Source organism: Coenobita brevimanus, chromosome 112 (assembly GCF_032717465.1).
Source record: "Coenobita brevimanus isolate Jiangsu-jjx chromosome 112, ASM3271746v2, whole genome shotgun sequence".
Taxonomy (NCBI): Eukaryota; Metazoa; Arthropoda; class Malacostraca; order Decapoda; family Coenobitidae; genus Coenobita; species Coenobita brevimanus.
Genome location: NC_137065.1, coordinates 32338889 through 32363702, shown reverse-complemented (window position 1 = coordinate 32363702; position 24814 = coordinate 32338889). Strand labels below are relative to the sequence as shown.

The window sequence follows — 24814 nt, the reverse complement described above, 5'->3', positions numbered from 1 at the left end:
TTCCTCTCCTCCATCCTTCTTTCCCTCCATCCTCTTCTGTCTTTCTTTCCTTCATTCTTTCCTCGTGCTTCTGCCTACGGGTGACTTTACACTCCCTCTTCTGTCTTTCTTTCCTTCATTCTTTCCTCTTCTTGCTGCCTATGCGTGACCCTACACTGAGTGAGAAGCCAAATGGTTTCCTGTACACCAGAAAACCATTTACTTCACTGGGTGGTAGCCATATAACCAGATTTCAGTTCTTGGTGGTTTGGTGAGTAATTATGGCGCTCCAATCGGATTGAATCGGTGAAGGTTTATATCCAAGGGGTGGTTGGGGTTTATTGCTCACGTAATGCCACTCAGGGATGAGTGAGGCTGGTCACTTTCATCTTAAATGTCAGGACCAACTTGCCTAGCCCCGGGCTTCCTTCTCATGGGGCAGTGTAGGCTTGGATGATGAATGAATGAAAAATGAATTAAATGATTGTGTTCTCAAAGGCACTCATGTTGTTGGAAACTTGACAGTATACAACTTTACAAAGCAGTGTGATAATATTCTGAAGTTCTGTGGCGAATGAAAAAGTAAATATCCCCTGACTATGCAGCAGCACTTGTCAGATATCATTAACTGATGATATTTGCTCATATTTTAATAAAGCAGAGTTCATTTTCTGTGTCTGCCTTCCTCTTTTTATATTTCTCCCATCTTTCCCATCACTTTTTATTACTCTTCTTTCTTTTTCAGGTAGTTTTACGTTAAGTGACAACCCAAATGGTTTCCTGTAAGCCAAGAAATCGTTTAGTGCTGGGTGGTAACCATATAACCAACTCATACGTGTTCTCTATGTTCAGCAAGTGGTTTGGCGGAGGGTTAGTGCCCCTCCCCATAAAACTACCAACTCATAGTCAGACGGCCACCCCTTATGGGATTATGGCACCTGGCAATAGATAGATAGATACGGTGGAGTTGTTGGTAGGCAGCAATCTACTGAAATAATTCTTTTACATGATATATGCTGCTATTACAGCACTACGGTAATCATTTTAGTAACTTATGATGTTACCACAGTAAATATTAACCACCAACACCGTTTTCCAATTGTTTCACACACACACACACACACACACACACAATATAATTTTGGTGTGTGTCGGGGAGAGCAGGTGGAGATTGTGAGGCGTGAAAGGATTGAACTTGCTGGTGAATCTCTTGAGTGTGTGGAAGAGTTTTGTTATTTGGGAGACATGTTGTGTGCTGGAGGTGGGGCTGGCGGTGGTGCTGGAGCTAGCTCTGTGGCTAGGGTGAGAAGTGGTTGGAAGAAGTTCAGGGAGCTCTCGCCTCTTCTGACATTGAGAGGGCTATCCCTACGTGCTAAGGGGTCTTTGTATGCAGCATGTGTTAGGAGTGTAATGCTGTATGGTAGTGAGACCTGGACAGTAAAGGAGGAGGATATTCGCCGGCTCAGACGTACAGAAATGACAATGATTAGGTGGATGTGTAATGCGTCCCTGCATGCAAGGTCCTGGGGGGCTGGGTTTACAATGGAAAAGTTGAGAGGTAGGATGTGACTGGAGTGTATTGGTGTTGTGATGAGGAGAGGTAGATTGAGATGGTTTGGACACGTGGAGAGGATGGGGGATGATAATTGGGTGAGGAGGGTGAGAAGTGTTAAAATTGGGGGTGGGGTTATGAGGGGTAGACCGAGAAAGACATGGGACGAGGTCATTAAGTGTGACCTCAGGGTTAAGGGACTGAACAGGGAGGCTGCAATGGATCGTGCAGCGTGGAAAGCCGCCATTAGGTGACCAAGGCCGACGCATGCAAGCATGTTGGAGCCTTCAAAAACGAAAACGAAACTTTAACTGTAAAGAGGTGAACTGGGAGGAATGGGACTCAGGAGGCAGTGAAGATTAGTGGGACACTATGATATTAAATATTTTTTTTGTCATTCATTGCCAGACGCCATGTATCCCAGACGGGGTGGCCAATGGCTTAGAGTTAATTGTTTTACAGGGAGGGACACTAATCCTCCACCAACCCCACTTGACACGTAGGGATGCCAACAGCTTCTGGTGGCCCCAGGCGGTCACCCATCCAATATTAAATATAATAATGAATAATGTGATGACGCAATGGGTCAAAAAAGAGACACGGTTCCGAGGTGAGGACACACCAGCAAGGTTAGACTTACTGTTTACCAAAGAGCCCGATGTAATAGAATCATTGAAACATTTCTGCCCTATAGGAAAAAGTGATCATGTGGTCATTGAGTTCCAGATGATAATAGGGAACGTCTAGCCAAGAGACGAGCTGTATAGGCAGGGAAGATATAACTTTGGGAAAGCAAATTTTACGGGATTGAGAAAAATTTTTGAAAATGCGGATTGGAGAAAATTCAGAGAAACAAGAGAGATACAGAGGAAGTGGGATATCTTTCTAAACCTCTGTAATTTGGGAGTGGAAAAATTTGTGCCAAGAGTAAGGGGGAAAGACAACAGGAAAAAGGAGTGGTTTAATAGAAGGTGAATGATAGCAAGAAAAGAGAGAGATAAGGCGTGGAACAACTGGAGAAAGAGACATAACAACAGAACAAAGGAAGACTATAAAAGAACTAGAAAAGAATACACAAGAATATGTAGAGAAGAAGAAAGGAATTTTGAAAAAGGTATAATAGACAAATGTAAGGATGAACCCAAACTGTTTTATAGTTTTGTTAATGACAAACTGAAACAAACGGAAGGAATCACCAAACTGAAAGTAAAAGGAGAGGTCTATAGAGATGCAGCAGTGCAAGCTGAAATAATGAACAAATGTTTCCAATCGGTTTTCACTAATGAAACGGAGTTTATGGAAGGGGAGAGAGTGATTAGAAATGTACTGGTGATAAAATGTACTGGTGATAAAAGATATAAAAATGGAATTTCTAATTGGGTACTGAAGGAATGCAGAGAACAACTGGCGGATAAAATTCACAGTTTAATTGTGTGTTCTCTGGAAGAGGGGAAAGTGCCACAAGAATGGAAGAGGGCAAATGTGGTACCAATTTATAAGAGAGGAAACAGGGAAGAATCCCAGAATTATAGACCAGTGTCTCTAACCAGCATGGTCGCAAAATTGTATGAGAGAATCCTGAAAGACAGGTGGTTAAAATATCTAGAAGAGATGAATATTTTGGCTGAATGTCAGTTTGGATTCAGAAGTGGAAGGTCATGTGTTTCCACCTTGTTGAGCTTTTACTCAAGAGCAATTGATGTGGTACAGGAGAGAGATGATTGGGTGGATTGTGTGTACTTAGACTTAGAGAAGGCCTTCAACAAGGTACCTCATAAGAGACTTTTTTTTTTTTTTTTTTTTTTTTTTTTTTTTAATGCGAGGAAGAAGGAACCAAAGGCCATGAGCCCGCAGTAACAGTTCCCTCCAAGAGGAAAACAAAATACAATATAGAGCCAAATTCAAGGTCCGATCATTTTGAGATGCCTGGACACACTGCGTTTGAAAGACTGGAGATCATAGGTAGCAGGAAATACAGACAGAGGGAGACAGTTCCAGAGCTGACCTGTTGCATAAATGAAAGACTGGGAGTAACGGTTAACTCTTGCATTAGAGAGTTGGACAGAAAAAGGATGAGAGTTTGCTGCCAGACGGGTGCTACGTGCCCGTCGTAGAGGTGGAGGAATGCAAGCAGACAGTTCAGAGGAGCAGTGACCATTAAAGTAGCGATAGAAAAGAGATAAAGATGCAACAGTGTGGCGAAGAGACAGAGGTTGAAGGGAGTCAGTAAGAGGAGGAGAGTTAATGAGACGAAAAGCCTTTGACTCCACCCTATTGAGAAGAGCTGTATGAGGGGAGTCTCCCCACACATGAGAGTTGTACTCCACACAGGGGCGGATAAAACCCCTGTATAGAGTCAACAATTGCGCAGGGGTAAAGAAAGAGCGGAGTCGGCTTAGCACACCCAATCTCTTGGAAGCAGATTTTACAAGAGATGTAATATGATCTTTCCAAGATAAGTCCCGAGTAAATGAAACCCCAAGCATGTTTAAGGATGATGCAGGATTAAGCTGAATATTATTAAACATTAGTGGGTATACCTGTGGAAGATTTTGTTGGGTTGAAGGGTGTAAGAACTGAGTCTTAGATGCATTAAAGACAACCATATTATTTTTACCCCAGTCAGAGATACGAGCCAAGTCAGACATTAGGTGTGCCATAGCCTCATCCCTTGTTTGTTGAAGTAACTGTTGAGATGGGCGTTGCGGGAACCGAATGGAAAGGTGAAGGGTGGAGTCATCAGCGTATGAGTGGATAGGGTTAGATGTACAGCTTAGAAGATCATTGATGAATAAAAGGAAGAGAGTTGGTGATAGGACAGAGCCCTGAGGAACACCACTGTTGATAGATCTAGGAGAAGAATGATGGCCGTCTATAACAGCGGCTATAGAACGACCAGAAAGGAAGCTAGCGATGAAGGCACAGATAGAAGGATAGAAACCGTAGGAGGGCAGTTTGGAAATTAAAGATTTATGCCAGACTCGATTGAAAGCCTTTGAGATGTCAAGTGCAATGGCAAAGCTTTCGCCAAAGTCCCGAAAGGAGGATGACCAGGAGTCTGAAAGGTAGGTGAGAAGATCGTCAGTGGAGCGTCCCTGACGGAACCCATACTAATGTGGAAACTAGAGTATATAGGAGGACTGAAGGGGAAACTCCTGGAATGGATGAGAGACTTTCTGAGAGACAGACAAATGAGGACAGTAATAAAGGATAGGATGTCTGGATGGAGGGAAGTAACAAATGGAGTCCCTCAAGGCTCGGTGTTTCTTCAGTAATGTTCCTGATTTACGTAAATGATATGGTAGATGGAGTGAACAGTTATGCAAGTCTGTTTGTTGATGATGTAAAGATCTTGAGGAAGGTAGAAGTTGAGGAGGATTGTAAAATGCTGCAGGAGGATCTGGATAGGATACATGATTGGAGCTGGATGTGGGAAATGAAATTTAAAGAAATGTAAAATATTGGAAATGGGCCAACGGCCATGCCACGTTGAGTACACCGCTTCCCATCCGATCAGCGAAGTTAAGCAACGTTGGGTCTGGTTAGTACTTGGATGGGTGACCGCCTGGGAACACCAGATGCTGTTGGCATCCCTACGTCAAGTGGGGTTGGTGGAGGATTAGTGCCCCTCCCTGTAAAAACAATTAACTCTAAGCCCTTGGCCACCCCATTTGGGATACATGGCGTCTGGCAATGGATGGATGGATGGATGGGTAAAAGTACCAGGAGGCCATCACTGAATTATTTGTTGCGTAATGAGATAATCACAAAAACAGAGAGACGTATAAACTCTTAACTAACATATGAGTAGCATTTCATTATATAGATGAGGAGATGATGAAAAAATTGATAGTGGCCATGATCCACCCCAGGTTAGTATGTGCCGCGGTAGTGTGGTCCCCACACAAAATGAAAGATATAAACAAGATTGAGGGAATACAAAGAACAGTAACCAAGATGGTCCCCAGTCTGGCAGATCTGTCATACAGAGAGAGGCTGGAAAAGCTGGATTTGCCTTCCTTAGAGGAAAGGAAAAAGAGGGGAGACATGATTGCAGTGTTCAGGACCATGATAGGAGTAGATAAAATTGACCGAGAAGATCTGTTTGTATGGGATAAGAGAGCAACAAGAGGACACGGAATGAAATTGAAGAAGTCAAGCTGCTTGAAGGATATCAAGAAATATAGTTTTCCTTATAGAAATATAGACCAGTGGAATAGCCTGGACAAAGAGATCATCCAGTTTAAAAACTTGAACAAGTTTAAAGCTAAATTTGACATACTGAGAAACAGCGACGGTAACCCACGAGCATAGCACATCTCGTGTATATCACAATTAGGTATATTAGTAAATACAGTACATAAATATTTGGAACGACTTGGACGAAGAGGTGGTGGAGGCGAAAAACATTCATGTGTGTAAAATTAGGCTAGATAAGTGTGGATATGGAGACAGGACAACTCGAGCATTGCTCAATTCCTGTATACTACAAATAGTTAAATGCAAATAGGTAAACACACACACACACACACACACACACACACACACACACACACACACACACACACACACACACACACACACACACGTATTGCATCACTTAAGATTTTGACATTCCTACGAGAGTGCAGACTAAGATGAGTGTGCAATATCACTGCCTTGAAGGCAGTGGTAAGAAACAGGGGGTAGGGGGGGTTTCAAGAATACTCCCCCAGTATCCCTGCTTGTCGTACGAGGCGACTAAAAGGGTTGGTGGTGGGTTAGTGCCCCACCCCGTAAAAAGAACTAACTAAAAAAGCAAATAAAGCGCCTCGGACCCGGACGGACCATACGTTGACGACTAAGGAACGGACAAAGGACATTCTGAGGTTAGGAACGTGGAATGTGAGAGGAATGAATGATGAAGTGAAAGAGAGAGAGATTGTCCAGGTGCTTGAGGATGCAAAAGTGGATATATGTGGATTGACTGAAACTAAATGGAAAGGTGAAAGGATGAGAGAATGGGAATACGGTGTAGGTATATGTGCGGGAGTCAGTGAGAATGAGAGGGCAAGAGAGGGAGTATGTCTGATGATAAGCAAGAAGTGGAAGGAGAATATAAGAGAGTATGGAACAGTGGGTGCAAGGATTGTATGGGTGAGGATGAAAGTAGGTATACAAGCATGGGTGATTGTATGTGTGTATGCTCCAACAGAGGATCGAGTGGCAAGAGTGAAAGATGAGTTTTGGGCGAGAGTAGAAGCATGTATGGACAAGTTTGAGAGGAGCTAGAGAGTGCTGTTGATTGGAGACATGAATGGCAAAGTTGGGAATGTACGAGTGGATGGAGTGGTTGGTCAGTGGGGTGTGCCAGCTGAAGTAGATGGGAATGGTAGTGCTTTGGTGGACATCTGTGCTGGTAAGGGGTTGGCAATAGCCAACACCTACTTTCGTCATAAGATGATCCACCGGTATACATGGAGAGTAATGAGGAGGATGGATGGTGAACTTGTTGAACGAAAGGCAATGATAGACTACGTGTGTGTGGATGAGCGAATGAGAAGACAAGTGTTGGATGCAAGAGTGTGGAGAGGGTGGGGGAATGGAGTCTCGGACCATCACTTAGTGATGGCCAAGGTAGAGCTGCAAAGAAAGTGGTTGAGGAGGCGAAGGGGAAGACAGGAGGAAGCAGCTGCTGTGAGAAGAGTGGAGAAATTGCAAGATAGTGAGAAAAGGACAGAGTATAAGAGCATAGTGGAAGAAAGATTGGGAAGGTATGAGCTAGAGCAGATGGAAGGGGTGGAAGACGTATGTAAGATATTCACGGAAGAGATAAGCGCAGCGTGTGAGGCGGTTTGTGGAGTGAGGAGGAGATGCAAGGGTGTGCAAGGGACAGCATGGTGGAATGATGAGGTGAAACGAGCTGTGGAACAAAAGAAGAAGGCATATGGTGAATGGTTGGCGAGTAGAGGTAGGGGAGAAGATGAGAGAGAGAAGAGAGAGGTATATGTGAGCAGGAGAAGGGAGGTTAAGAGACTGGTGAAGGAGAGTAAGAAGAAAGTGGATGAAGAGTTTGGGAGGAATCTGAGTGTGAAATGGAGGGAGAGTAAGAAATTGTTTTGGAAGGAGATAAAGAAAGTAAGGCAGTGTGAAAGGGGAAATAGTAGGGGAGTGAAGGATAGGAATAATAGATTGTTGGTGGAGAAGAGAGAGAAAGTGAGGAGATGGAAGGAGCACTTTGAGGATTTGTTGAATGTAGAGAGTGAGAGCAGTGTGAGTATAAGTGGTTGGGGAATGGCTGGGAGAAGAAGAGATGAGAGGAGGGAGGAAGAGATCAGTAGGTCGGAAGTAGTGGAAGCGATGAAGAAGATTGCTGGGAAAGGCCCCAGGAATTGATGGAGTGTGTGGTGAAATGCTTAGGTATGGGGGTGAGATTGTTGTGGAGTGGATATGGAAGTTGTGTAGATTGGCTTGGGAAGAGGGAAGGGTTCCAGAGGACTGGAAATCAGGTATAATTGTTCCTCTGTACAAAGGAAAAGGGGAGAGAAGTATGTGGTAACCATAGGGGTATTTGCCTTCTTAGTGTGACTGGTAAAATATATGGTAGAATACTCATTGATAGGGTTAGGCATATGACAGAGGAGCTAGTTGGAGAAGAACAAGGGGGATTTAGGAAGGGAAAAGGGTGTGTAGACCAGATATTTGTTCTAAGATGTTTAGTGGAGAAGTATCTAGAGAAGGGAAGGAAAGTGTATGCTGCCTTCATGGACTTGGAGAAAGCTTATGACAGAATAGATAGGCAAGGTATGTGGAAGGTATTAAGAATATATGGAGTGGAGGGGAAATTGTTGAGTGCTGTGAAGAGTATGTATGAGGGAGCTAGGGCTACGGTGCGAGTGGATGGTGAGCTGAGTGAGTTCTTTGATCTCAGTGTGGGACTGAAACAGGGGTGTGTAATGTCTCCATGGCTGCTTAATATATATATGGATGGGGTTGTAAAGGAGGTTCAAGGTAGGGCAGTGGATGTGGGGGTGGCCCTAATGAATGAGGGTGAGATTTGGAAGCTTCCGGTGTTGCTGTTTGCTGATGATACAGTATTGTTGAGTGAAGATGAATGGGAGTTGCAAGGTTTGGTGAATGAATTTGGGACAGTGTGTAGGAGGAGGAAGCTGAAAGTTAATGTAAACAAAAGTAAAGTTATGGTGTTTGAGAGGAATGAAGTCACTGAGTGTGCAGTGAGGTTGGATGGTGAGGATATGGAGAATGTGAGTGCATTCAAGTACTTGGGTAGTGTGATGAGTAAGGATGGAACTTTGGGGGATGAAGTAAATGAAAGGGTACAGCAGGGAAGGAAGGTTGTTGGTACACTGCAAGCAGTGATGAGAAATAGGGAGGTGAGTATGGAAGTTAAGAAGTCACTGCATGATGGTATTGTGATCCCTACCCTGACGTATGGAAGCGAGGCGTGGACCTTGCAAGAAGGGAACAAGTCAAGAGTGAGAGCAGTGGAAATGAGCCACTTGAGAGGAGCATGTGGAGTGACATGGAGGGACAGGTTGACGAATGAAGAAGTGAAGGAACGTTGTGGGGTAGATGTGGATGTGGTTGAAAAGATTAGGAGAAATACACTGAGGTGGTTTGGACATGTGGAGAGGATGGAGAATGAAAGACTGACTAAGAGGGTGTATGTAGGTGAGGTGGAGGGAGGGAGAGGGAGGGGTAGACCGAGGATGAGGTGGAGGGATGGAGTTGAGAGGTATATGAGGGAGGGGGGGGTGAGCTGGGGGGAGGGGAGTCAAATGGTGGGTGACAGAGTGACTTGGAGGCGTTTTGTCTGCGGCCACCCTTTGCGGGATTAGGGCTTCGGGCTATAGATAGATAGATAGATTATGATACCAACTTTAACGTATGGAAGTGAAGCTTGGACCATGTTGGAGGGACACAAGTCAAGAGTGAGAGCAGTGGAAATGAGTTATTTGAGAGGAGCCTGTGGAGTCACATGGAGAGACAGACTGACAAATGAGGAAGTGAAGGAACGTTGTGGTGTGGATGTGGATGTGATAGGAAGCGTTAAGAGAAACACATTGAGGTGGTTTGGGCATGTGGAGAGGATGGACAGTGAGAGACTGATGAGGAGAGTCTATGTGAGTGAGGTGGAGGGGGAGAGAGGGAGGGGAAGGCCAAGGATGAGATGGAGGGATGGAGTGGAGAGGTATATGACAGAGGGGGTTGTGAATTGGGAGCAGGGCAGTGAAATGATGGGGGACAGGGTGACGTGGAGGTGATTTGTTTGTGGCCACCCCATACGGGATTAAGGTGTCTGGCAATAGATAGATAGATAGATCATAAATAGATAATAAAATAAGGATTCTTTGGGATAGATAGCATTGAATTACTGCACCACACCAAACACATTGGAGTTATAAAACAACAGTCAACTGATCTGTAAGTGAAAGCAAGCCACTGGTGAAAGATATGTAGATATTTGTAGATATGTTTTTCCACTGTTAAATAAATACAGGTAATTGAATGTAAAATTGTTTTCCCAAAGAACTTAGTGGTAGATGATGAATATGAATACTGCTGCTCAAGTGCTTAAAAACAGAAGAGGGCATACAGAGCATGAGGAAAGAGTTAAGTATTTTGTTGTTAATAGTGGTATTATGCTGTCAGTTACAGTCATTTATTTTTATTTTTTTTTCATTTTATTTTTTTTTTCATTTTTTTATTTTTTATTTTTTAAGGCTTCACCATGCTTGCATGCGTCGGCCTTGGTCACCTAATGGCGGCTCTCCATGCTGCTCGATCTATGGCAGCCTCCCTGGTCAGCCTCTTAACCTTGAGGTCACACTGAATGACCTCGTCCCATATCTTTTTCAGTCTACCCCTCACAACCCCACCCCCAATATTAACGCTTCTCACTTTCTACACCCAGTTATCATCCCCCATCCTCACCACATGCCCAGACCACCTCAATCTACCTCTCCTCATCACAACACCAATTCAGTACACTCCAATCCCATCCTACCTCTCAACTTTTCCATTGCAAACCCAGCCTCCCCTAGGCCTTCCATGCAAGGACGCAGTGCACATCCACCTAATCGTTGTCATTTCTGTAAGTTTGAGCCTGCAAATATCCTCAACTTTTACTGCCCAGGCCTCAGTACCATGCAGTATTACACTCCTAACACATGCTGCATAGAAAGATCCCTTAACATGTAGGGAGAGTCCTCTCAATGTTATGAGAGGCAACAGCTCCCTGAACTTCTTCCAACCACTTCTCAACCTAGCCACAGAGCTAGCTCCAGCCCCACCTCCAACACATAACATGTCATCCAAATAACTAAACTCCTCCACACACTCAAGAGACTCACCAGCATGTTCAATCCTTTCCAGCCTGATAATCTCCACCCGCACTCCCCAACACCACACACATTGGTTTCTTCATTTTTATGTAGAAAAACAGGATGAGAAAAGAAAAACAAAATCCTTTTCTTACATAAAGTTGTTGTAATTCCCACACCATTGTGGCAAACCATACATGGCCACGCTCCCTGTGCTTTGACAGTACAGTACTGCCACTGTCCCTAGATATCATCACTTTTGTTTAATCCACATTAACTCTCAGACCATAGTGCTTCATTGTGTCTCTCCACATTCTAAATCTTTCCTCCACCTCCCTTTCATTCTTTGCAGTCAACACCAGAACATCAGCATACATCTTCCATGTGAGTCCATCTCTGAAGTCTCATGAAAGAGCTGCAGACACCATGACAGACAGTAAGGGACTCAAGACTGACCCCTGATGCAAGCCACTGTTCATAGAAAACTCATCATTCAGATCTCCATTCACTCTCAGCTGGGTGTGAGCACCCACATACATAGCCATAACCAGTCTAACCAGCCACTTCGCAATTCCATGATTTCTCGTTGCCCACTTCACCACCACCCTGTGAACTCTGTCAAAGGACGTCTGCAAATCAACGCAAAACAAAGTACACATCTCTTTCCTTTCCTAATAATTTTTCCTGAAGCTGTCAAATAATGAATATGGCATCAGTGGTCCCTTTGCCTGGCATAAACCCAAACTCCATCTCATCAACATTCATTCTACCTAATCATATTCGTGGACTGTCTGTTACCTTCATTTTCTGGTCCAAAAGTTTTATGTCTCTGTAATTTCCTGTCTGCAGAGCTTCATTCTTCCCCTTATACACATTTACAGTCACACTCTTCAGCCAGTCATCTGGGTCAGTCCACTCATATCTAATCATATTTATGAAATTGGTAACTAACCCTGCTCTGTATCTTCTGAGACTTTCAGCATTTCAGTAGTCAGCCTAGACACACCTGCTGCTTTCATTAACTATATCCTGTCTGTTACCGTGCTCACAGCAGCAGCAGCAGTTATAAAACTGTATACAGCACAGTAAATGGTCTAATGTCTGATGATGTTTGGGAGCAATGCAGAGGGTGATTAGGCAACCGCACGGGTTTATTACTACTTCTGGGCCCCTTTGGGGGACATGACCAGTGGGCGCTGAAATTCAGTATTCATAGGAATCTGTATCACTTAATTGCTATACAGTAAATCCCGAATTTAACAAACTTCTGACTCAGTGTGGAAGACACTGTCTGGTATCACTGCCGAATTGAGCTACCAAAGCATGGGAAAAATCCATTAAATTGCCTTAGACTGTGTTTGTTAATCTATTTGGTTCTGTCATTTAGTAGATGCAAGAGCTTTGAGACCCTATCAGGCTGGTCAGCACTTGCTCAAATGAGAGCCATTTCTTGCATTTGGCTTCGCTCAAAACCAATGATTTATGTATCAGTGTCAGAGCAAGTGCTCTGTGGCCTTGTCAGGCTGTACAGCTGTAAAACCAGTGGGTACAGTTAGGGGTCAAAACACTACTTTAAATTATTTAATTTGATCAGTATTTGAAATGGGCCCTTCTGTGACCCAGTTTCAACCATCCAGATAAGTTTCATCAAAATCTTTTTTTGTAGTTTCGGCTGCACAACACATACGCATGCATTGGATTATAATACGGTATATCAGATTGTTACATTATGTAAATATACATGCATTAATGAGATTCTGTAGTTTAAAAGAGGCCATTCCATTATCTGTTGTTATTTATATGTGATTTAGCAACAAAAGTGCATAAAATAGGGACTGGAGTGGCTAAAATAGGGATCCTTGATTTTGTGTACAGGGTAGTGTCTGAACTAGTGTGTTAATCAAGGATATTCTGCGCAGTGTAACGTTGTAGTATAAATTCAGCTAGTCAGTACTGAATGAGAGCACGGTTACTGGTATGTAGAAAGTTCTAACTGTACCCACAGATAACCCTTCTCTACCCTTCTCCTGAACGAGTTGAAATGGACCCAGAGGAATTGTGGGAAAAATTCATCAAGGTTATAAATGCTGCAATATCAAGTAAGTTAAGTAGTGGAATAGCTTCTGTTGATTTTTTGTTTTTAATAAATTACACAAAATATATATCTGATTTTCCTCCACTAGTGGTCATCTGATCTTTCAGTTTTCTTCATCATCATTAAATCCCTGTTTTTCACATTCATAAGTCAGTTCACCTATAGCATGCATCTCCGTAGCATCTTTCATAATACAGTAGACTCTGTAATGGACTAATTGAGGGGAAGCCAGGTTCATTAAAACTGAAACTTCATTAAATTTAAGGGTCACCCCCTCTTGTGGGAATTCAAGCACATGTTGAAAATAAATGAGTACAGTATCATATTCCAGTACTAAAAATAAAAGCTATAGAAATTTAATACTAACTTGGCCCATAGTTTTACCCTTTTACAGCTTATTTCACATCCATGTTATAACACTTTTTCATGATTAGCTCAGTATTACTAAAATCTCTTATAATAACTCAGCAGTCACAATGGGGAGAGGGCAGTTTCAGGCCAGGTTGGATTAAGAAGGGTAGGAAACACATGTATTGCACACCATATAATTACCATTGCTCGTTATAGCTGACGAAAGCTCGTTTGGCTCTGAGGCATATGTTAAATCCTAAATCCATTGCTGTATATTTTTATAGCTAGGGTCTACTATACAACTCTTGGTCGGGTTATGTGCATAGAATGCAAGTCATATGTGGTGTGGACCCAGAAATGTCCCAATATATCATTACGGTCATTCCATGCTGATACATCCCATGGTGCACAGTACGTGACTGTTCAGAGGTCCACTGCACACCTTCTTTTCCCCTCTCACTCTCTTCCTCCCTCACAAAAGCCTATCTATCATAATGCAAGATCAAAAGCACAATAAATATGTTTATACATGTGTTGCTAGGGTTGCTAATGATTGTTAGGTACAGTACTATACTTTTAAAGCCAGTTTGGGGAAGGTTGGTGCAGGCTTAGGGGGGGCCATTAGGAGTGACACTAAGGAAGGTGTTAACCAAAGTCCTTTTTTCTGTTGGTTCCATAGTGCATTTTTCCATTACATGCACTGTGGTGCTGATAATATTCATGCATTGTAGATGAGCTCATTGTAGTAGGGAGAGTAGGTCAAGTGCTTGTCAGTGGGTTTGCTACATCCCTGTGCTGTTACAAATGGCTGAGGGTTTCATACTTCACACTGCCCCCCCCTCCCCCCCTTTTTTTTTTCTTTTTGTCTGACTCTGGACAGAGGCTTTAATAGTCTTCCTACACACCTCCACATGCTACAGTTCGGTTCTAACACCCACTATTCATATTGAATACACACATACATGTTAGGGCTGTGTCATACAAGACTGGTGTACCCGGTATTAGTGGGGATATTTTTACGACATGTCTGCGAGTCTTCTGTTAGATCAGTAAAGTGTGCGTTTATGAAACTCAATCCTTAAACTGTTCCCTTCCACAGCCAGGCTTCGATCCTGGGTCCATTAGGACTGAAGGCCACCTCTCTACCGATTCAGCCACTTCCTCCCCCCCCCCCTCACATCTTACAGTGTGCTAGGACTATGTGGACAGTACATTTTCTCCCCTGTTTCTAAAATCAGAATTGATCTATCTTTTCTATATTTCAGATACTCTAAGATGGAGATTATCAAACATTTCACGATAGTGTATTATTGGAGAAATCATGTACCATCGCAAATTGCAGTTCGCAGTCCTTAGTTTCTTTACCCCCTGGCCTGAGGGAAGTCAAAGCCAGGGCTGAAGAAAAGCCAGGCGAGCAGACACAGTTTTTCTAACAGTCTGGTAATTATGGTTCACGATGATGGACTGTCTCACACATTAAGTCCAACATTGTTACCAGTGCCTACCACATAACTGTGGTCATGGAATATGACTGAAAAATTTGTCGTGAAATGCAACTGGAAAAGGAGGAAGGTATTCACATTACATAATGCATTCCTTGAATGCATCTCAGTTTCCCATGCACTATGTGAACACGATTTCTGTGTAACTATTCTTTTTAGAGTGTGCCTTCTCTGCCAGTTCATACTGGCACTATGTTCAGACTACCACTTGAGAAGTATCATGTTCTTTCATCCTCTCCATGGCTTAACACTAACCTTTATTTTATTATTTAGGCCTATTTATTTATTTTTTAATAACAGAACAGAGGAAGGAAAAACAAATGAATAAAAAAAAAAAAAAAAAAAAATCCATACACCAGATTACTGGTGTCCTCTGTTCATAAAATATCTGTAACAGTTAGACTTGAACAGCTGTGGGTTGAAGTTTGGAGGGAAACAACTCTGGGGAAGCGAGTTCCAGAGAGATGTAGTTTGGGGAATGAAAGAATTGTGATAGGCAGAAGTTCTGCAATATGGCTGGGCAACATTCCGGTCATGAGCGCTACCAGATGCCCTTGTAGCACAAGGGAAGGCATGGAGAGGTGGCACCATGGACGCAACTTCATCTGAGCATTTGTCATAAAAATATCTGTAAAATAATGTAAGGGAGGCAACATTCTTTCTTACTTGTAGGGGAGGTAGTGTATTTGTAATGGCAGGGTTGTTAATATTTCTAACAGTTTTTTTGTCCAGTTGAATTTTGTCTAGTTGTTTCAATGCAATCTCTCCACATCCATTCCACAAGGGTGAGCAATATTCAAGCTGAGGGCGTACATGACTCTTATGAATTATAGCTAACTGCTCCTCAGCGAAGAAGTTATGGACTCTGTACAATAATCCAATATTCTTTGAGGCGGTTTTAGCAAGTGATCTAACATGAGAGGTCCAGCTGAGGGCATTGTTAAGTGAGATGCCGAGAATTGCAATACTTTTGGAGATGGGAATACAGTATTAGTAGCACTGAAAATAATATACGAATCTGGCAATATCTGTCTATTAGTAAATTGTAAATATTTAGTTTTACTAGCATTAAATGAGACAAGGTTATTTTGTCCCCATTCACTGATTGTCGATAGGTCTTGATTTATGGAGATGGCTGCACTGAGTTGAGAAGTAGAGATATCAGACTTTGTAAATGGGTGTCTGAGTGTGAATGAACTATGTAGTGTTGAGTCATCTGCATATGAGTGGATGGGATTGTGGGTGACAGATAAGGGATCATTAATATGAACCAGGAACAGAGTTGGTGCCAGAACCGATCCCTGTAGCATGTCGGCGTTAATTGGGTGGAAATTGGAATATAGGCCTACATCATCTACTTTTACTCTTTATTTTCCTGTCACTGAGATGTGAGGAAATCAAAAGAACAAAAGACATTAGTCCATAGCAAGGGAGTTTGGACAGCAGGGAACAGTGGCATACTCTGTTGAGAGCTTTAGAAATATCAAGGGCTACTGCATGAGTTTCTCCATGTAGGTCAATTGATTGATGGATTGTATGAGTTTGGAGATTGAGTATGTCAATGGTGGATCTTTCGTGGCAAAAACCATATTGTCTATCACTAATTAAGTTGTTGGATTCAAGATGTTTAACAATGTGCTTATTAATTAGTTTCAAATACCTTACCAAGAGAAGATGTGACAGCTGTTGGTCTGTAATCCGAGGAGTCAGAGGAACTTCCTTTCTTCGGAACTGGGTGGATATTGGCTTCTATGAATTTGGGAATGAAGAAGTACGTATGCATAGTCGGAGTAATTTAGCTAGAACAGAGGCAAGTTCAGGAGAACACTTTTTCAAAACAATTGGCGGAATTCCATCTGGGCCTGGAGCTTTGTTGGTAGGTAAATTGTCTAGGATGGATTTTCTGTATCTTGTCTGTATTTTAAGTGAAACAATTTCAGGAGAGTCAAGTTCTAGTACTGAGACATTCTGGCTGGCATCCTCTATGGTAGAATTTCTGGCAAATGTACTGGAAAAATATCTGCCTTCCCATGCGGGTCATTTGTAATGTTGCCATCTGAAGATTTTAGTGGGGGAATGGATAATGACTTGTTAAAGTTATTATTGAAAGAATTAAGAGTTGACCAGAATATTCTGTTGTCATTAGGGTTGTTAAGTAGTTTTGATGCTTGCTTTTGAAGAAAGTTTGATTTAGCTAGATTTATTACAGCTTTTGCATGATTTCTAGCAATTTTAAATTGAGAGATTGATGGCGTAGGACAGGGCGACGTGGAGGCGATATGTTTGTGGCCACCCCGAATGGGATTGAGGTGTATGGCAATAGATAGATAGATTCAGGTGTTTTTTATTTTAAGTAAGAGTTATATGCTAATGAGTTTTGGGCTGTTGCTCTGGCACAGTTGCCATCAAACCATTTTGGAGAGTTTGATCTTTTAGTGAACTGTTGACTTGGTATGAATTAATCCATACCAGCTAGTATTAAGTTGCAGATGTGGGACTGGGTAGAATTGGGATCAAAGACTGCCATGGAATGTCAGCAAGATAATTTCTAGATCCATTCCAGTTTGCCCTATCAAAGTGCCATTGGGTCACCCTGACAGGTTCAGAACGGGGAGTTGTTGGGGGAAGTTAACTAATGAGGCTTTGATGAGATTGTGGTCAGTGGATCCAAGTGGTGACAGTACCTCTATCCTGTATTGATCTGGATTATTTGTCAAGAATAAATCCAAGAGATGGGCATTATGGTCAGGATTATCAGGTATTCTGGTTGGTTACTTTACCAGCTGGGTGAGATTAAACGATTCTGCAAACAGCTCGCACTCTAGACCAGCATCATCAGTCCTGGCAGAATGCAATGATCACTCAACATTATGTATGTTAAAATCACCCAAAGTGGTAATTTTGGTGCTAAGGGCAAGGTTAAGGTTACTTAACTGTGTGGATATGGAATCAAATACACTGGGTTCTGAAGAAGCACTTTGGGGAGCAATAGACTACACGGATGTATTTGGTAATATTTTGACAATTTAGTTTATACAATGAGTAATCAAAACTGGATGAAGTGAAGTTTAAAATAGTGTCAACTGCATATTGGGATTTGACAAAACAACAGGTGCTGCCCTTGTTACGGAAGTTTGTGAGGAGATGGTAACTGGGAAAACAAAATGGGGATATATCAGTAGAGGGTGAGATTTGGGGTTTTGTGAGGAAAAGGGCCAAAGGGGATATGGACTGAAGGAAAAAATGAACTGAGTTTAAATTTGTGCTAAGGCCACGGATGTTGGTGAAGCTTACAGTCGCACATTCACTTCTTCGCTGACGGGCATTACTGGAAATTGCAACAGTCGCTGCCGGCACAGTCGCTTGATGGCGACCAGGAGGACCCTGTGCCGCCAGCCTTACCCTGCCGGTGGTGGCAATCCGAGGTACCACCTCGTTTGATAGTAACATTGCAGCGGCCACTGCGAAAGAGAGTGAATAGGTGTGATATGTTATGCACATGTAGTGTGATGTAGACAGTTGAAGGTAGAATATTAGTTCACTAGAGGCAGCTAAATCAGTAGTCATGGTGGTTTTAGGGACAGGCTGGTCACACAGGAAGATGTCTCAAAGCATGAGTTCACTAGAGGCAGCTATATCAGTAGTCAGGGTGGATTTGGGGACAGGCTGGGTCACACGGGCAGAGGTTTCAGTTTCTTCAGATCCTACTACTGACCAGTAATTATGCTCCTGAGAGAGTTTCAGCATTATTTTATAAGCAGTGTGGAGTTAGAGCACTTCCATCGTAAACTTTTGGTGGTAATGAAATGACTCACTTACCCTCCCTGCACTTGTTTGCAAAATTAGGTTAGTTATGAAGATTTTGACCCACGTTCTAAAGAACAGTCGGCAGCAGAAGTCCTGTCATCTCTCCTGCTTCTGTCAACGTGTACTTAAAAAATTGGTGTGGTAAAACTTCAGCATCTGATGCTGATGGAACCAGAGTAGATAAAATCATCAGTGTTTGTTGTTGCAGATTCACCATGCTGAACTTCAATGATCATGAAGAGAGAAGCAGGAGAGGTGACAAGACTTTTGATGCTAACTGTACTTTCATGGCCTCTTCTGTTGAAGGGAAAAATGATACTGCAGCTATCCACAAACCTATTATTTATCTGAATTTTCTTTTAGATTCTCGTTTGAGGCCACACAATATTCGATGCCTTGGTTTGAGTACACAGAGAGCCACCTTCACCACATGGGACCGCCGAACAGGGCGTACTTTGCACAATTTCATCACATGGAAGGATGTGCGAGCAGATGACCTGGTGAAACAGTGGAATTCTTCTGTCACCATGAAGGTTAGATCATGTTGATTTAATTAAATGTTAATAGTGTATATATTTGTATAGTGTTTCTGCTGCAAACCCTTTCGGTTAGTTAATGTATTGTTTATTTGTACAGTATTCTTTCTAAACGAGGTCTGTTCAGAAAGTATCTGACCTTAGACTCTAAAAAAATAAATAGCTAACCTGTAGAGCTAGGACACTGATCGCCCTCAAAGTAGGTCCATTCTGACTGAACACACGTAGCCCAGCAGTCTTTCCACTGCCTGAAACATATTTCAAAGTCGGGTTTCGGTATCTCCTGCAGGTGCTTCGTCATATTCGTCATGATCTCTCAAATCGGGAGCTCTTCAGCAGAGTTTTGAGCTTGGGGAATAACCAAAAGTCACACAGAGCCATGTCTGGTGAGTAGGGAGCCTGCCAGACCTCTGAGATGTTTTGCTGGGCCAAAAATTCATGAATCAGTTGAGGAGAATGGGCAGGGGTGTTGTCGTAGTGTAGCTTCCAACTTGCTGCTTTCCTAAGGTCTGGTCAGTTTCACCAAATTGCATCGGGAAGATGACAGATAATGTTGAGGTAGTAATGTTTGTTGACAGTCTGACCTTGTGGTGTATATTTGTGATGTGCAAAACCACAGTATTCAAAAAAAAAAATAAAATAAAAAATAAATGGTCAACATGCATTTCACCTTGCTGCGGACCTATCGTGCATTTTTTGGCTGAAGCAACCCTGTATGCATCCAGTGGGACGACTGCGCTTTGGTTTCAGGGTCAGGTCGTGCCCGTACACCTAAGTCTCTTCTCCAGGGTTAACAGTCTTCAGAAAGTCTAGATCACGATTTGCTCCCTCCAGCATGTCTTGAGAGACGTTCATCCACAGAGCTTGTTGTTCATGTGAAAGGAGCTTGGAACGAGCCTGGCGGTTCATCTGCAGAGCTGCTTGTTCATGTGGAAGGAGCTTTGGAATAAACTTGGCAACATCTTTTCGCATGCCTAGATCATCTGTTAAAATTTTATGTGCTGATCCATCTCTGATTCCAGTTTCATTAGTAATTTTTCAGTCAACCGACAGTTTCCCATGACCAAGTCTTCACATTTTCACTTCTTCAGCACTCCTGCTTGTTGATGGCCCCCAGGACATGGATTGCCCTCAACTGACATTCAGTCATTTTTTAAGCGATTGTACCACTCCTTTATTTGCGTCTCCCCCCCCCGGACTTGCTGGATCTTCTTGATACAGCAGTTTCAACTTGGATATCACCTAGTTTCTGGCAAAATTTGATGCAGTAAGGTTGCTCATTTTTTTGGGCCATCATAACAAGCTTGGGAATTTTACGATCATAAGGTGCACAACCATGAACACAGGCTGACTGACAACCACTGAGCCACTTGTGAGGGTTGGCATTGATTGTATATGTGCATGAAGGTCCTGCACTGCACCACACAAAACCCCACCCCTATCCTCCAAATGGTCGATGAATAAAAAGATGAGGTCGGATTCTGAACAGACCCCGTATACTTATCATTATTATCAGCTCGGGTGGGTGCTTTTCAAACTGAAAGAAAGTTATGTACCATAGCCTCCTTTAATTGCTTTTCTACAAAAGGCCTCTTCTAATGTGAAGAAAATAGTTTGGTGGTGGCAAGAAGAAATACCGTACTGTGGCAACAGGGCTAATTATATTCAGACAGTACAATAAGTCCTTAATTCATGCGAGGGTTACGTTCCCAGACTTTGTGTATGTGGTAAATTCGCGTATACATTCTGCCCTTGTGTGCACATAATTACGCATGTCTACTAAGTATATTACATCTGAATAATACTATTTATGCACTACATACACCTTATAAACTAGCATAAAGTATGAAAAACAACAAAAATGTAAGAAATTTAACACTGAAACCTGACAAGCACAGGCGTAGGTGGAGACACTTCAGCGATCTGGTGCACAAGCCCTCACTGCCTCCCATATGCTACATTCTGCCTTCTTTATTGTCCAAACAGTTGACTCATTCACCCCAAACATACAGTTCCGAGCCAGTTCACAGGCGTAGGTGGAGACACTTTAGCACAGTCTGGTGCACTAGCCCTCACTGCCTCCCATATGCTATGTTCTGCCTTCTTTATTGTAAGAACAGTTGACTCACCCCAAACACACGGTTCCAAGACAATTCACCATGAAGTCAATTCATCATCAAAACATGGACGATTCCCTGTCATTCAATAAATATACTTATTATTGATTAATTAATACTTTAATAACTAATTTTCAGGGGGATTTTATAACTCATATAAGTAAAAAACTAGTGTACTGTACTTGCTAAATAAACTGGTATGTAAATAAATGACGGGGAATCGTCCTGACGGAGAATTGTCGCCGACATTCCTCCCTTAAGTTTGTCCAACACTTTAACTTTCTCTGTCAGCGACATCACTTTACGAGTCCTTTTTGGTGTATTACCACATGCATCACTAGCACTATGCTTAGGCCCCATGTTGGCAGACAAGATAAGCAATCACTGGAAGGCAGAAAAATAAGCCACAAATAACGATTCGCGAGTCTCGCATGGTTCGACCATCGAATTCAAACTGGCTGTGTGGTGGGTGGTAGACCGACCTCCTACACACACACACACATATACACATACACACACACATACTCATATGTATGCACACAGGCAGCAGGTAGGCATTTTTATAATTTATTTATTTCTCTTGTTTTTTAAAATTATTTATTTGAATACTATAATTTTATGTTTTAATTATTGTACGAAAACTTTGTGGATAACCGAAATTGCGTGAAAAAAGTTCGCGTGAATTAAGGGATTACCTGTATTCTTGTTTCAGCATTGTATTTGTTGATTTAGTCCATAATGCATGTCATAGCCATTGTAAATAACAGGTATCTGGCATTGTGCATTAACAACATCTGCACCACTTGCACAGTCAGTTTAAAAGGTACTGCACCTTTTGTTGTGAAAGAAGGGTGTGTTAGTGTATAGTGTGTAAACAAGGTTATATTAATATAGATTTTATTTTGTTAACCCCTACACCGCGGGCTTGTTTACCAATGACTTGCGTGTGCCGCGGGGTTATTTGGGCTCCAACAGACTCTCAAAAAATATTTGCCAAAAATCAGTTATTAGTCCTAGAATAATAAAATTATATATGCTTATGGCACATACCTTCAGCTTTCTCCTGGAATGATTGTTGAGCCTTCCTCGGTTACCGTAGGACTTGTGGAGACCTCTGAAGTAGGGTAACGAAGTCTCCACTTTACACTTCCCGACAACCCGTAATATGATTACCACAGCCAGATACAAACACTATAAACACTATTCTACAATTTTCAAGTAGTTTGGGATCCATACTAAAAAAAAAAACACTGTGAAAGCAATGGAAATTACGAGCGCGTCTGATCGTCGCACTGGCACTAGTTCGCTCTTGGTAGTCTGTCATTTATTATTCATAAAACCCCTCACACTTTATATTTCTATTACTATATAACACTTATATATATCTACAGTCTTTATCCATAAGTTTCCTTCAGTAGTATTAGTTTATTGTCACTGTAGGGATTCAATTTCTTTCAGTAAAATACGTAGCATTCACTTTCTCGTCCTGTATACTGGCATTGAGAGTGAATGTCACTTTCATCTTCACTCTCATAACTCATAGCATTCAGACATGCTAGAGTGAAACTTTCACTTTCATTACTCCTAGGGTATATACTCGTATTCTTATAATACTACTCATTTACATTTCTATTTACGTTCTCTATTTTATTTACGTTATTTACATTTCTATTTTATTTACACTGTGTTGTGCACTGTCACTTGAAATAACTTATAAAACTATTTTCCATTGTTCACGTATATTTACATTCATTACTTTCACTTGCTGTTTACACATTATTTACACATTATTTACAATTCCACTTGCACTGTTTTACTCAATAGAAAGATCGTAGTCACTCTTTTATCAATTGTCAGCCCTTTACCTCTTTCCACACGAGGTTTAGTAGGGGGTAAAGGTCACAGAGCCATTTGCATGGGGGTGAAAAAAGGCCTTGAAGTCAGCAAGAAGAAACATACGTCCTCTCACTTCGTAAGATGAGAGTAAACTGATAACGCAGGGCCAGCCAGCCTGGAGGCCTGTTTAGGGGTTATTCAGAGTTACCAATATTACTTCTTGAAACAGCTAAGTCTAGCACTGATATGATTGGCAGGAAATCTAGACAATACATTATAAATTTGGTAGTTCCAGGTGAATGTAAATATCACTTAGGCTTCTCCCTTCCCTCCTTACATGTATATTTATTACGAAAATAGATTAGAGGCCTACTTAGGAGATATATAATCAGAGCTACCAATGTTAAATCTTGAAACAGCTTTGTGTAGCACTGATATGATTGGCAGGAAATCTAGACAATACATTATAAATTAGGTAGTTCCAGGTGAATGTAAATATCACTTAGGCTTCGCCCTTCCCTCCTTACATGTATATTTATTACGAAAATAGATTATACGGCATATTTCAAGGGGAAAAAAACAGCGAAAATTAGCGAACGAGTGCACGTGAGGTGTTGTCAGGTGATAATTAGCCAATTCCAGGTGTATGGCACTCTCACTTACCTGATTTCTTTCTTGTATATATTATTTGGTATAAGAATACGACATAGGGCTTATTTCAATGGATGAAATCAGTGAAAAATTCCAGGGAAGATTTACTTAGCGTAGCATGGCCGGGCAAGCGAGAGGATAGGGTAATGGAGGGGGGGTAGGGAGGGGAGTCAAGAACGGGGAGAAATGGCTAAATTGTCAACAATGGATGGGAGTACAGATGAGATTAGGAGTGCTGACTAGTGTTGGACATTGTCAGTACTGATAGATGATACAAGCCCCCACTTGGAAGCCCGGGTGAATTCAAAATAACACAGAATCACAAAAGCGACGCCCCGCGGTATGATCCCTTGCTCCCAAGCGTCACGAAAGTGACGCCCCGCGGTTAAGGGGTTAATCAGGGTATGTGCTCATTACAACAGTTACTACTTGCACATTGCACTCTGTAGGCAGTTGATAAAGTTTGGCTGATATTAAAATTTGACTTCCAGAAGTTATGCACTTTTTTTGTTACAGTAAACTTATAATAAAAATTGATTAACAGTGTTTGGAAACTCCCTGTACTGTTGTTTGCAGATGATACTGTTTTATTAAGTGAAGATGAAGGGGAACTGCAAGGCTCGGTGAATGAGTTTGGGAGTGTGTATAAGAAATGGAATCAAAAGGTGAATGTAGGGAAGAGTAAAGTTATGGTCTCTGAGAGAAATGAAGTCACTAAATGTACAGTGAGGCTGGATGAGGAGGAAGTGGAAGATGTGAGTATGTGAGTGCATTTAAGTACTTGGGTAGTGTGATGAGTAAAGATGGAAGTTTAGAGGATGAAGTACTTGACAGGGTACTGCAGGGAAGAAAGGTTGCTGGTTCTTTGAAGGCAGTGATAAGGAACAGGGAAGTGAACATGGAAGTAAAAAGTCAGTGCATGACAGTATTGTGATACCAACTCTAACTTATGGAAGTGAAGCTTGGACCTTGTTGGAAGGACACAAGTCAAGAGTGAGAGCAGTGGAAAGGAGTTATTTGAGAGAAGCATGTGGAGTTACCTGGAGGGACATACTGACAAATGAA

The 24814-nt window shown here is 42.0% G+C and overlaps 1 protein-coding gene and 1 non-coding gene across 2 annotated transcripts in view; both read left to right on the top strand.

Annotated features, from left to right (window-relative positions):
• LOC145418152 (glycerol kinase 5) overlaps positions 1–24814 on the top strand; it is a 123688-nt gene that overhangs the window by 52425 nt on the left and 46449 nt on the right. The window contains exons 3-4 of the mRNA XM_080286674.1: positions 12860–12953; positions 18973–19142. Coding sequence (XP_080142800.1) covers positions 12860–12953; positions 18973–19142 — 264 coding nt within the window. The remainder of the gene's footprint in view (positions 1–12859; positions 12954–18972; positions 19143–24814) is intronic.
• LOC145418178 (5S ribosomal RNA) lies at positions 5003–5121 on the top strand. Its single transcript, XR_013900642.1, has one exon. It is a non-coding gene; the product is annotated as a 5S ribosomal RNA (ribosomal RNA).